The sequence below is a fragment of the Bipolaris maydis genome, assembly GCF_028858645.1.
Source record: "Bipolaris maydis strain C4 unplaced genomic scaffold PSV08scaffold_16, whole genome shotgun sequence".
In the NCBI taxonomy this organism is placed as follows: domain Eukaryota; kingdom Fungi; phylum Ascomycota; class Dothideomycetes; order Pleosporales; family Pleosporaceae; genus Bipolaris; species Bipolaris maydis.
Window position 1 is genome coordinate 837,793 of NW_027093872.1, and position 13,690 is coordinate 851,482.

General features: G+C 49.4%; 4 protein-coding genes across 4 annotated transcripts; 3 read left to right on the top strand and 1 right to left on the bottom strand.

Annotated features, from left to right (window-relative positions):
* The first annotated feature begins 1,097 nt into the window (after window positions 1–1,097).
* PSV08DRAFT_231593 (uncharacterized protein) lies at window positions 1,098–4,096 on the top strand. The gene is made up of 2 exons (XM_066092262.1): window positions 1,098–2,556; window positions 2,604–4,096. The coding sequence occupies exons 1-2, from the start codon at window positions 1,256–1,258 to the stop codon at window positions 3,661–3,663; spliced, it is 2,361 nt and encodes a 786-aa protein (XP_065948092.1). The 5' UTR covers window positions 1,098–1,255; the 3' UTR covers window positions 3,664–4,096.
* PSV08DRAFT_336748 (uncharacterized protein) lies at window positions 3,407–4,079 on the top strand. The gene has a single exon (XM_066092757.1). It carries the CDS (start codon window positions 3,720–3,722, stop codon window positions 3,972–3,974), a length of 255 nt encoding a protein of 84 aa, XP_065948093.1. The 5' UTR covers window positions 3,407–3,719; the 3' UTR covers window positions 3,975–4,079.
* A 359-nt stretch (window positions 4,097–4,455) lies between the features above and the next one.
* On the bottom strand, window positions 4,456–5,204 carry PSV08DRAFT_336762 (cytochrome c oxidase assembly protein COX16-domain-containing protein). Its single transcript, XM_014223672.2, has 2 exons — window positions 4,836–5,204; window positions 4,456–4,782 (listed from the first exon to the last, which is right to left on the bottom strand). Exons 1-2 carry the CDS (start codon window positions 5,100–5,102, stop codon window positions 4,699–4,701), a joined length of 351 nt encoding a protein of 116 aa, XP_014079147.1. The 5' UTR covers window positions 5,103–5,204; the 3' UTR covers window positions 4,456–4,698.
* A 433-nt stretch (window positions 5,205–5,637) lies between these two features.
* PSV08DRAFT_231597 (uncharacterized protein) lies at window positions 5,638–13,659 on the top strand (the record flags this gene model as incomplete). Its single annotated transcript, XM_014223673.1, has 8 exons — window positions 5,638–6,223; window positions 6,270–6,967; window positions 7,014–7,324; window positions 7,370–10,046; window positions 10,139–10,631; window positions 10,682–11,165; window positions 11,216–12,155; window positions 12,207–13,659. 8 exons carry the CDS (start codon window positions 5,638–5,640, stop codon window positions 13,500–13,502), a joined length of 7,485 nt encoding a protein of 2,494 aa, XP_014079148.1. The 3' UTR covers window positions 13,503–13,659.
* Between the last annotated feature and the right edge of the window lie 31 nt (window positions 13,660–13,690).

A 13,690-nucleotide genomic window follows, 5' to 3' on the forward strand; every position in this document is an offset into this window, starting at 1 on the left:
TCAGGCAATTGCCGATATTCATCCACTCATCCTGACCTTGTGTAGACTTTCACTGATACACTATGCGTGTTGAGCAAATGTTACAAAAGCAGTAATTCCATAAAGGTGGCAGATGAAATGTATACCGAGGGGATGCATTGTGCGCACAGTGCACAAGGGCGGCCAACGCAACCAGCACCGCATATCACCAACATCCAGCATCCATACAAAATCCCTTCTGATCCCTATCCGCCAGTCTATCACGATCTCATCAGAAGAAACCATCGCATGTATGTACACAATTTATCGCGCTCTTATTTATGATGCACATACATCTTTGTGTGAATGATAGTACAGACAGTGAGTAGTGATGATAGACTCGGGAACCCACTAGTACTTCACTAAAAACAGGGACGGGTGGCGACGGCCTGCACTCCACGGACGCCGAATGCACCGGGTAAGACCGCATGTCGATCAAGAAAGTGGCCGACATGAAGCAATGCAAAAAACTGTATCACATCACACCGTATCGCTTCGCAATGGCGTGCTGCACATGGGGGAGGCTGCTAAGTATGCAAAAGTCATGAAGCGCACGTTCGGATTGTCACCGTTCGCTACCCATGTACATGCACATATATGCATATATACACATGTCCATCAGTCGCTATAGTGTATGTACTGAACATGTATACATATGCGTGCATGTCAACACAAAACCATCGCACTCACTCGACAAAACCGTGTAATCCGAGCAGCCGCTGAAGTCTGCAAGCGTAGAGTCTGTTGAGGCAGTAGTGCGCAAATGACATGCCCCCCATGTACTTGTTGGGCCCAGGACAGAGTAATCGTAGTGATTTCAAGCAAATAGGCGTAAATGTGCAATTATGCGTCTATGTATCAAGAACAAGGCATTGGCAATCGCAACAGCACTTGGAAGAGGGGTTGGCAAAGGCGTGTGTTCTTAGTTTCGCGACCTTGTCGAATGGTGCAGGCACAGGACTGGGTGTTCGTGCTAACCGGCCGATTTGGGACTAGTGGCGTCTCAGACTTCCAAGTTCCAAACCTGCCCGATGCGCCCTCTCTCCACACACAGCCCCAACATCACGACACGATATACACCAAAAACCGCACCACACTCGCTATCCGCACACGACCGATCGCTTCCGAGCGCGCCATTACTACCAGAATTTTACGGAGAGAAAGTTGAATCGCTGTTTGAGAGATCCGGCAGGGGGGTCAGAGCCTCTGTGGCTCTTAGGGACGACCGTTCAGCGCCATGGATAGACGCAACAGTGACGATAACGAGCCATCTCGGCGCTCGAGCGAACCCGATGTTTTCGATGATGATAACGAAATCGATCCGAGCGAAGATGACTTCATGCCCTCAGTTTCGGACGGCTTTCGGCCAGCCAACGCTAGCGAGACGTGGCACAGCGACCGTCAGGACCACGACCGGATAGCTACACCGCAGCGACAGACGTCCACGTCAAAACCCAACAGCACAGATTTGCGGAGGACGGCTACGCGGAACAGCACCGCCAAAGTATACGACCCCATGACGCAAGATGGCCGATCGCCGCTCAACAGGGGACCCAGCCAACGGTCACCCCTGGGGCATACACATCGCGACTCGGTGAGCTCTACGGCGTCTTTCGCGACAACTAGCAATTCAGAAAACCCTTTTGAGACTGGGCCCAGCCATCCCTATGGCATGTATCCGCAGCTATCCATGGCGCGACCATTGAGTGTGGCGACGAGCTCGACAGAGCGACAGCCACATCGATCCATGTCGTTACAGCGGCCCACTCATCCGTATGCCATGTACTCGCAGAGTGGAATTGTCGATGAGGAACCACCAGAAGAGCCCGCACGGCCACCTGCACCCCCGGTACAATCGGCTATTCCCGTTGGATTCCCGGGTTTAAACAATGGCTACCATCGAGTGCTTGGGCCCGATGGCGAGGAGCAAGACATCATTGGACCAGACGGCCACACAGAGCAGCTTCCCCCGTACTCAAGATATCCAGAGGAAGGTCCAACCAAGGCATCCTTGGCTGCCGAGGCAAGCGCGTCGCGTGTAGTCCCTGCACCTGCCCAAGTCGATCCAGAGGACCCTTTCAATTCTCCACCGTCCCCCGTGTCACCACTGGGTTCGGCATCCTTCTCGGCATCCTCCCTCTCAACTGCTGCTACTCCTGCAGCTCCTCTCTTGCCTTCCGTCACACCCGCCCGGCTGCCCCCTCAAAGACCAGAAACTCAAACCGGCAATGTGGCACCCTCTACCTCCACTGCTCCATCAAGCAACCATACTATACCAGCTGAGCCTTCAGACTCTTCGTCTGCGTCATTGTTGGCGAATGAAAATCAGTTTTCAGAGAAATCGGAGCTGACCGACGAGAAAACCCCTTGGCAGAAGAGGAAGTTATGGGGCAAAGTTCCAATGGGTCTTGCCCTCGCAATCCTAATAGCTATCGTAGTTCTTGCCATCGCCCTTGGAGCTGCAATCGGTACCTTGGCTACTAAGAAACAGATCACTGACGAGAACGATGAGGGAAATCGTCACCCGCATGAGGAAGCGTAAGTTAATAGGTATCTGACAATCCTCACTCGCTGACTTTGAGTAGCCAACCGCAGGTCACTGGTCAAAACGGATCTCTTTTTGACGCTGTCCCTATTTCAGCCCCCTCTGGCATGGCTTCAATACCTACAGGGCCTTTCGCGCTTCCTATGGGCATACCGCAAGAGAGCACTCCAGGATGCTTAACTCAAGCAAATCAATTCTCTGCATGGTCGTGCAAGATGACTTTTGCTCCCCTCGTTATAACGGTCAACCAAACCACTGTCGATGGCGATACCGTGCAGGTAGCATCTATGGGCGCTGGTCCTTCTGTACCTAAGGGAACTATCCTCTATGGCCTCCAAACCCCCACGCTAGACAAGAAGCCACTTAGCCTCGTACTTGACCTGGATTTCAAGGCTTATGGCCCGGCTTACCATTTTTCTGCTCGGTATGACAAACTGGTCATCCTGCCACCAGAGCAACTCAACCTTGGGTCAGCAATCACGCCACGACAAGAAGTAATGTATAGGCAACGATTTGAGGTGAAGCCTGGCGACTATCCCTGGTATTGTTACTGGAACGACACATACATCGAGGGTTATATCTACGTGCAGGACAACTCGACGGCAGCCTCATTTACGTCTTTTCCTACTGAATGGCCTACCCCCACTCCATCCACCCTGCAAACCGTTTCCATTGAGGCTCTGACCGTTACAGCAACAACAACGGACACTGTTTCAGTGGATGTTATCGAGACTGCCAAGCCAACTACATCTGCTTCTGCTCCTGCCAGTCGACGAGATACATCTTCCGATGATCCTCCATCGCGTATGCCACCTTACCCGCGTACTGTCAAGATTGAGGAGCGCCGCCTCGCCAACTCGCCACAGCCGTACTGCCAACAGATGGTTCTATTAGACAACGGACAGATTACGACAGCACCAGGTCCAAACGATAGTCCAATCAGAATATGGTTGCAAGAGGCAGATCCGAGCTACGAAGAGTTCCTTGCTGCTCAGCCCAGCAATGCCCCGCCAAACAAGGGCAAGCGTCAAAACCCTCCTGAAATGCAGAGACGTGCCGACCCACCAGACGCCTGCCACTGTCAGTGGATGTTTAGCTAAATAATGGGCGCTTGGTATAAGCTTTTTCATTATTTCATCCATTCCTGGAGCGAGGGATGCATCCTGGACTACGACTCCTTTGTTTTCTTTTCCCTTCCATGCAAGCACTGGGTATATCTTATGTTGTGGTGTTTATGGCGCTTTCCCACTCGACTGCTTACGAGTTTTCACGCATATCCGGCATATACCTGTTCTCATTTCCTTTAGTCATATTGTTGCATGCTATGCTTATAGCGTTTGTCTCTGTGTCTTTGATAGGATGGAAAGGGGGTCCTATTGGTCTATATCGGCGTACAATGTTCCTTCACTAGCTTGTACATATTGCGATGGTTGGATCCGGAACCGCGAGTTATAGTTGTCGCGTGAGTTCATGCTGAGGAGGTAGTAGATAGAATAACCTGAAATACCATTGGCAATCATATCAGCCTATGTACTTATCGCAGATTTATTAGTGACTCCCTCCGCTGTGAGCAATCCGGGCATTGAGTATCCGTTTGCAGTCTCATCTTCTAGGAGACGAGGGTCATTGTTGCATCATCACGATCCGCCAGCCTTGGGCGTGTGGTATGCATTCAACCGAATAAGGACTCATAGCTCAGCAGTTTAGCGCCTGAGTTTCAACAACCAATCCACACTTATCCTCACTTCGACAAAGGAGAACCGGCCTTCGAAAGCGTACTCTGTCGTCCTGGCGCAAACCCAAACTGTCGACCCTTTTCAGCTGGTCGCATAGCTATTCTCATCGCTTACCATTTTTCAATAATCTGGGAGCGCAACTGCTTGAGTATTGCTTCAACACATAATTCTTGCAGCAAAATCCCCTGTCTCTCTTGTTCTCTATGGCAATGAATGACTGGAAGGATTCGAAATGAACCGAACTTTTCGCGATAGTTTCACGATATTCTACTATTATGATCGTGTATCCCAGAAACCAAGGTGAGCGTAGCTACAATGTAGCATGCTGTGTAGGCAGCAATATTGCACCTCCAAGTCCGACTGTGAGTATGCGGATTTAATGCATTTTGAGAAAGAGGCTTATACGAGCGTGCCGTCCGGTTCGCCGGGTAGTCGTTTAACACGCCTCTGCTCCCAGTCCTCAAGATCTTTCGCTTGCAACCGCTACAAATCTGTCAGCTCGAGCGATTGAAACCCTATATCCGCATTGTACGTACGTAGTACTCATCGCGCATATTGACCTTCCTCCGCTCCCCTCTGAGGCCCATTGCTTGCTCTTGTGTGATCTGCTGGTTTTTGCGGTCATATCGTTCGTATCGCAGTGCCGTGGCGGGTGTCAGCATGAAAGACCCCGCCACTATGGTAGTGAGGAACGGCAGCCCAAAGAGTAGGAACGGGTGCTTCTGAAGCGATTTGCGGTACCGTGCTGCAAGCGAGTTGGGCAGCGTGGCGCTGAAAGACTTGGATGTGAAGGGGCCTGGCATAGTTCGGATTTGTCAAGGCTAGGCCAGGGCAGGCAGACAGGCAGTTCAGCAATATGGATTCAAGGTGGTGTGTTGTGTTCTCGGATCGGCAAGCGGGCCCGCAAGTTCTGTCTGGAGATGGATGATGCAGTTGCGAAGCAACGCTCTTTCCCGAGACAAGACTTGGCGGCGTCCCGTGACTACGTGAATTATCCAACACGCGCCTCACGTCATCCCACCCAAGTCCCTCTTTGGTACGCATTGCTCTTTCGCCATACGCCATCGCTCACAACGGTAAAGTGCCAACAGCGACAACATAAAGTCAGACTAAAAACGGTCGACCAGACAATACTGCTGCTCCCAGGCAACCATTGGCAGTGACGTTCAACCACGAGTCTTTCAGCATCCAATCACACGCCAATTTAGTCGTTAACGATAGTGTCTGACAGTCCACGATTTTTTTTAGCAATATTCTGAGTGTGGATGGTCTTGAAGAAGCCTCGATCTTCCCCTCTACGTTCCCAAGTCATGCTACACCGGTAAAGTGGCGACCATCATGGCCCGCAAAGGCGGGGGTTCGACTCAACGTATGGCTCCGCCGCCTCTGACAAGTGGGCACTCAAATGGCATCCCTCCGCCGTCGACTATTGCTGCCCAGATTGTTCACAATGCCTCAAATGTCAATGCGCAACGTGACGAAGCTACCAAAGTCACGTTTGGCGAGTTGGTCAAAGAGTTCTTACAGCACCCAAACACGGATGAGCCTGACCCCCAGCTGGTTGCACTCATATGTGTGATTGCCGAAGCAGGGCTTGAGGGCCTTTTCAAAGATGACCCATTTGCTCAAGATCAACAAAGGCAGCAGGGGATTGACAGCATCGCGGCACTTATGTTTATCTTGCAGCAGAAGCCGCATCTGCTCGTGAGCATCAAACAAGGTGACGACGAGAGCATTCCTGGCCCTCCGCTCATCCTCTGGCTGTACCCGAAGCTGCTTGGTTTGTTGACACATACGACACTGCAGCCTGTACACAAGCATGCCCAGCAGCTTTTGCATCTTTGTCTCAATACATTGACTCAGACTTCGACACTATGGCGTCCAGCCGCAATGGTGTTGCAACTCTACAGATCTTGCATACAATGTGAGTAATCTTCATTAATCCGACAAATTTTTGTAACCACTTCCAGGTATCCTTTCGGAACTTGAGGCCTTGGACCACCCGGATTCACCACCAGCGTCGTCTTTCAGTCTAGTTCTACCACCATCAAGCGCTGTCAACAGCTTCTGGCCGCAAAGCCAGCAGTTCGTTGCATTACCTCATGATCTACAGCGGGCTATCTCATCTCATCACGGGGCTATTCATGTAGGCTTTTGCCTCTTGCTTGCCTTGGTAGATACTATACACCCGCAAAGCAAGGCACTTGCAACCTCGGTTAACCTGGAGCATCATTTACCTTGGATCATGGACAGCGTACAGGCTTTATGGCGACATTACAGACGTTGGACGATATCTTCAGAGAGGCGCGCAATCTATGATGAGATTATGCTCGTATACATGCAGTTGTTGGAGTCATTATTCATCTCTTCAGTCACACCTAGAGACTGCACGTCAGCTTTGTCGAAGATCGTTCAAGCGCTCACCAGCAGTCTTGTTGAACTCCTCCATAGCTTGTCTGCTACGCAGACATCAGAAGTTATTCAGATCCGAATAGCATCCATATTCACCCGCCTGCGCAGCATTCTCGGCTATCAATCAATTGACAACCCCATCCCGCGACGACGACAAGATGTAACCAGACAAGTTATCCAGAATGAAATTGAGCATGCTGTGGACAGGCTGTTTCAAGATGAAGAGTGTTTTGTCAAGCTCCATAAAGACTTACAGGTACGTAGTCTTTACTATAGTGTGTTTTTTTACTGACGAAATCAAGCTGGCACTTTGTCTTTGGACTTCGCCAGGTACACAGTCTATGCAAGTTGCAGATCTACGAAAAGAGCTTTGTGAGAATGAATTTGGCAGTTTCTCTCATGCTCAACTTTCCGAGGAATCGATGTCCGCTGTCAAGGCATTCCGAGCCTTGAACCTGGGTGACGGAGACAGACCAGCCAAGCGACGGAAAAAGTTTCCAGAAGCTTCAGAAGATATCAACCAGGATACTCTTAGGCGAATTATGATGATTGTGAATGGTAGCACCCAGGATTCCCCAGTACTCAACTTGTTCAATCCGCAGGATATTATTCAGTAAGCTGACCTAATCTGCTCCTTACACAACGCTTACCTTTGTAGGGCAAGATACTTTTCCATACCGGATGACGAAGAGCAAAATGAGAGTGCGCAGAAAGAAATTATCACAGCATTGGCAAGAGTTGCTTGCGCTGGTTCCCGATGTCTGGAATTGCCACGGTTCACGTCGCATTCATTGGATTCCTTTAATTGCACCTTGTGTGACATCAATAACCAGCAGGAAAGGACTGAGAATTCTCATTGGGACTTCCTAGATCGCGCGGAAAACTGGAAAGATGCCATTGCTGCTATGCTGGCAATCACTAGGGAAGACAAATTTCAAGCATCGTCACGATCAAAAATTCTCATGGCTGTGGCTATTGGCCGTGTGTACAACCATATCTCAGATGCCGAATATTTGGCTCTTGAGAATTGCGAGCTAGGACAATGGTTGCTTGCATGTATGAGCAGATCCCTGCGAGAGCTGAAAATTGCAGCTGCAAACTCCCTCATGGTTTTTCTTCGCAACGACATTTCGAGAAGTACTCGCGAAAAGAATCGGAGGTCTGCTATAGAGTTTCTCGATGCACTCGCAAAGAGAGATTTTCTGTCCGATCAGGAGACGCTAATCATAGCTTATGGTCGAATTGCTCAAACATGCAGCGAATTGGAGCTTCCAATCATATTGCATCATCTCGTCGAATACCTTGGTCACCCGAACGCATTGGTGTGTGGTATGGCTTACCGTGAGCTTGAGTCCATTGCCAAAGGACTTTCCATGGATACAACACAGTTGTTGCGCCCCTATTGGAAAGTTATCGGATTTTCTGTCATCAAGGATATTGTCAACAAACCCCAGAAGGCACAGCAATTGGCAGATCTGACTGAACAAAGCGTTCGTCAACTCCTTGTGCAAACTCAATCGGACACACTACCCCATCTTGTGTTGAGTAAAAGGAGGGATATCATTGAGAAGATTGCTCAAGCACGAAAGGCCGCCGTTGTCGACGTATTGACGTATCCAAGAGTCAATCTTGCCAAGATCTTAGCTTTGCTTCTGTCACAACCTGTGCCTAATGTTGAACGCACTGCAATGGAAACACTGGCTGCTGTTGAACCCGCTATCCGTGACAGCAGCAATAACAGACTGGAGTCCTGGGTCGCCCTGGACATAACGGGCATTGCTATTGAAATACTCCTGTTAGCAGCTGATCAAGAAGGAGTCAGAAAGAAGCCGTTCTATAATGGGTTTACCACGCTCGCCACGCTTGCACCGGATACCAAATCAGGCCCACGAAAGTCTACGTCAAAATCGAAGAATCTTGATGCCTTCTGCGAAACGCATATTCTGGGCATCATAGCATATTTCTCCAATGTGATCGAAACACCAAACTCTCCTGGAAAAGCTGTGCCATATACCATGCCAGAACGGAGGAGGTGTATAGCTGCCATAGGGGATCTCATCAACCTTGCTCGCTATAGTGTGAACGGAGCTTTACCTCAGATCCGCGCTTGCCTTCAGTCAGCTATGGCAGACCCCAATCTTTGCGATGATACGTTCAATGTCTGGTCAGCTTTCCTATCGGCTCTCGACGCGGACGAGACAATGTTAGTCATCGACCAAACTTTTGCGTTGATCGTACAGCATTGGAATATTTTCTCGGACGAGACGCATACCAAGGCTCACAAAACCATCGAAAACATTGTTGCACAACACAACGCACAGCTCCGAGCAAGAGTTGAGTATCTCCCTTCCCTGGGAGCCATTCCGATGTTGTCCAAAATAGAAGGAGAACTAGTAAGATTTAAGGACATGGTAGAGACGATCAAGGTCTTTCATGCCTTCAGCAATCGGTGCAAAGATCAGAATTCTGTCGTAGTGCGTCAAGCACTTAGAGAGCTGGTGCCCTTCTTGGACGAAAACCAGGAAGAGTTGCATCAGTCCGTAGTCGGCCAAAAGCCACTTCCCGTATTGGCGGCCTTGACTAGATCTCTCCTTGATGCTAGTGTTCGATTTTCAGGAGACCATTCTGATATCACCATACTATGTGCACAGTGTCTCGGGATTATCGGTGGTCTTGATCCATATCGAGTAGAGACGGTTCGAGAGAAAAAGCGCGTATTGATGCTTTCAAATTTCTCACGTAGAGACGAAGACATTGACTTTGTGGCATTGCTTCTTGAGCAGGTCCTTGTCAAGGTGTTCTTATCTACAACGAACGCAAAAGCACAAGGATGGATTGCCTATGTCATGCAGGAAATGCTAAAGCACTGTGGTTTCAGTGCTCTTCGAGGAGCAAAGCCTCGGTCGTCTCAGGGCAGCACGGAAGCACAACGCTGGAATAATATTCCAGAAGCTGTGAGAACCGTGTTGACACCTTTCCTGGATTCAAAATACTCCGTCAATATGAATCCCGCTCTGCAGTACGAAGGCGCGAAATACCCCATCTTTCATCAAGGACTCAGTCACACAACCTGGCTTCAGACTTTTGTTTACGACTTGCTGCGAAAAGGGCAAGGCGTGAATGTCGAGATGGTCTTCCCAGTTTTAGCGCGAATAATTAGGGGTTATGACCTCTCAATCGCAACCTTCATTCTTCCATTCGCGGCTTTGAATGTTGTCGTGTCTGATAACGAAGAGAACATGGCCAACGTTGGGAAAGAACTTCTCCGGGTATTGCAAGCTGATTTGTCCACAATGGAGCAGCATGAGGCATCTACTACAAAGCAATGTAGCGAGGTAAGAAGATCTGAAATCATTACCCGGAAGCAATTATTGAAATCTAGCAGAACGTATTCCAGACGCTTGACTACTTTTCATTGTGGCTACAGGAAAAGCGGAAATCCTTATCAGATGCCAGGGTCATGGCTGGCAAGACAGGCCGCGGTGTTCACGAGAACGAAGAGATGAATGCAATAAAGCAGGTCAGTCGTGTGGAAGGCATACTTCAACTTATTCCTGCAGAGATCATATCCCAGAGAGCTGTCGAATGCGGCTCGTATGCTCGAGCTTTGTTCCACTGGGAGCAGTACTATCGCCAACAACGGGACGTAAAGGCGGAATCAAACCAGTCCTTTTTAGAGAAGGACGAACTTTTGCAACACCTGCAGATGATCTATGCCCACATTGATGAACCGGACAGCATAGAGGGAATATCGGCTCACCTAAAGGTTCTCAATCCGGAACAGCAAATAATGGAAGACCGTAAAGCCGGTCGATGGACTGCAGCTCAAAGCTGGTATGAGATTGCACTCGCTGAGAGACCGAACGACGCCGAAACCCAGATCAATCTCTTGACGTGTCTGAAGGAATCTGGCCAATACGGTACGGGCGCATACGAATTTCACAAAAGAATTAGCTAATGCCTAGACCAGATGCAATTCTCAATTATGTTGATAGCTTCAACGCCAACAACTCATTTTCAGCCAAGACGTTGCCTTTTGCCGCTGAGGCAGCTTGGTCAGCTGGGAAATGGGAACAACTCGAGCGCCTCCTTAACAATTCTCGTTCCACAGATTCCAATTCTTTCATGGACTTCAACGTAGGTATGGGCAAAGCACTCTTAGCACTTCGTCATGATAAGGTTGGCGAATTTCGACGTCTCATTGCACATCTCCGAGAACTTGTAGCAAAGAGCTTAACAGTATCGACGACGGCTTCTGTCCAAGCATCGCATGAGCATTTGGTCAAGCTTCATGCGCTGTACGAAGTAGAGGCTGTAAGTGGTACAGGTATGGTAATAGCAGACCGTGAAGTGATTCTAGAGAATCTCGATCGACGCCTGGACATTATTGGAGCCTACACCTCAGACAAGCAATACCTGTTAGGTATTCGTCGTGCCGCGATGAAGCTGTCTCGGTAATTACAGCACTCAAATAGCGTGGAATACTAATACTGACTGGTGTTAGGGTTCAGTTCAACAAACTCGACATTGCATCTGCGTGGCTCACAACGGGAAGACTTGCTCGCAAGGGGGACTTCATGACGACTGCATTCAACTCCGTACTCCATGCCGAACGACTAGGAGATAATGCATCGAAAATTGAGTACTCTAAGCTGTTATGGAAAGAAGGCCATCACCGTAAAGCTATTCAAAACTTACGTGGTGCAATCGACAGCAATGTGTTTCAGCACGACGAGACTGTGCCAATCAACATTTCGGTGACTACTGCTGGCCGAGGAGAAGAGCATCCGATGAACAAGGTCAAGTGCCACGCTCAACTGTTGCTTGCGAAATGGCTTGATCGTGCTGGCCAGACACAAGCGGTTTCTCTTAAAGAAGAGTACGTGACTGGTGTCACAACCTATCCCCGGTGGGACAAGGGTCACTACTATCTAGGGAGATGGTACCTCAAACTATTGGAGTCCGAGAAACAGCAGTCAGTAACGAAGCAAAGCCCAGAATATCTATCTGGGAGTTTGACTAAGCTCGTCATTGAAAATTTTGTTCGATCAACGGTCTACGGAACAAAGTATTACTATCAAACTCTGCCTAAGATACTCACGCTGTGGTTGGACATGGGCATGGAAGTCATGAATAGCACCCCACGCGCCGTGAAGGATAAAGAATTTCATGAACATCGGCTGGGCTATCTCGACCATATCAACAAGTATCTGAAGCGCTATGCAGGAGAGCGAATGCCTGCTTTCGCATGGTACACCGCCTTCCCGCAGATCATCACACGCATCAGCCATCCGAATAAGAACGTTTGGGATGCTCTCCAAATGATCATCATTCGGGTTGCTTCATCATACCCTCAGCAATCGCTATGGGCTTTGTTGGCTGTCCTTCATTCAACGCAGGACGACCGCCGAATCCGTGGCTCTGCAGTGCTGCAAAAACTACGCGTAAGTTCTCAAGCTAATCAAGGCAAAAAGACTTGCTAACAAAAAAACAAGGATACATCGAAGCGCAAGGGAACGTCTGTTGATCTTAAGAATCTCATCATTCAAGGCCAGCGACTTACTGATGCGTTGCTGGCGGCTTGCGATGCCCCAATTGAATCGCGAGTTGCACGTGTGAGCCTAGCAAGGGATCTCGGATTCAACCACAAGCTTGCCCCTACTCAACTAGTGGTTCCAATTGAAACCAATCTTCTTCCAAATTTACCAGTGGGTCATGATAGCCAAGCTATTCGTCGTCACAACCCATTTCCTGTAGACCCCATCACCATCCAGTCGTTTGATGACGACGTGCTGGTCTTGTCATCACTTCAGCGCCCACGAAAGCTGAACGTCCTTGGATCCGATGGACGCTCTTACGGACTGCTCTGCAAACCAAAAGACGATCTACGCAAAGATCAGCGTCTGATGGAGTTCAATGCGATGATCAACCGGGCTCTCCAAAAGGACATTGAATCCAGCAAGCGACGCCTGTACATCAAGACATACGCCGTCACTCCACTAAATGAAGAGTGTGGCACAATCGAGTGGGTTGAGGGCCTCAAGCCAATGCGCGACATCATTCTGCGTTTCTACCGCCAACGCAACATCTCTATTGATTACAATGAGATCCGCATGCTACTCAACGAAGCGTCGTCATCGCCTTCCAAGATCCCCATCTTCACTGAACGCATCCTTGGCAAGTTCCAACCCGTGCTACACGAATGGTTCGTCGAAACCTTTCCCGAACCAGAAGCATGGTTTGCCGCGCGCCTACGTTATACTCGATCCTGCGCAGTGATGAGCATCGCAGGCCACGTCCTGGGTCTAGGTGATCGTCACGGCGAAAACGTGCTCTTAGAACAGGGCAACGGTGGTACTTTCCACGTAGACTTTAACTGTCTCTTCGACAAAGGGCTTACATTCGAAAAACCCGAACTCGTCCCCTTCCGGCTGACGCACAACATGGTGGATGCCATGGGCCCGCAAGGCGTCGAAGGCCCGTTCCGCAAAGCGGCAGAGCTCACATATAAGCTCCTTCGTCAGCATGAAGACACACTTATCACGATATTGGAGACGTTTGTGCACGATCCTACGGCCGATTTCCTAGGTGGGAAGCGCAGGAAGAAGATTTCGGGAGTGCCGGATACGCCGCAGGAGGTTTTGGACATTACAAGGACTAAAGTGAATGGGTTTTTGAAGGGCGAGAGTGTACCGCTGAGCGTGGAGGGATATGTGGATGCGCTTATTGCCATGGCGAGGGATCCGCAGAACCTGGCGGCTATGTACATTGGATGGTGTGCCTTCTTCTAGGCTAGAGAGAGAGAGAGAGAGAGTTTTTACGATGCCAGGGTAATGCTTTAGAGTATGGGTATGCTTGAAGATGCTTGACAAATGGTGTTGTGGAATTAATATCATCGAACGGTATGTAGGCTCTATTTGGCACCATGCATGCGATTTGTGTATTAGTGGTTAGCGGCTTTGATGGAAATAAATGTGCA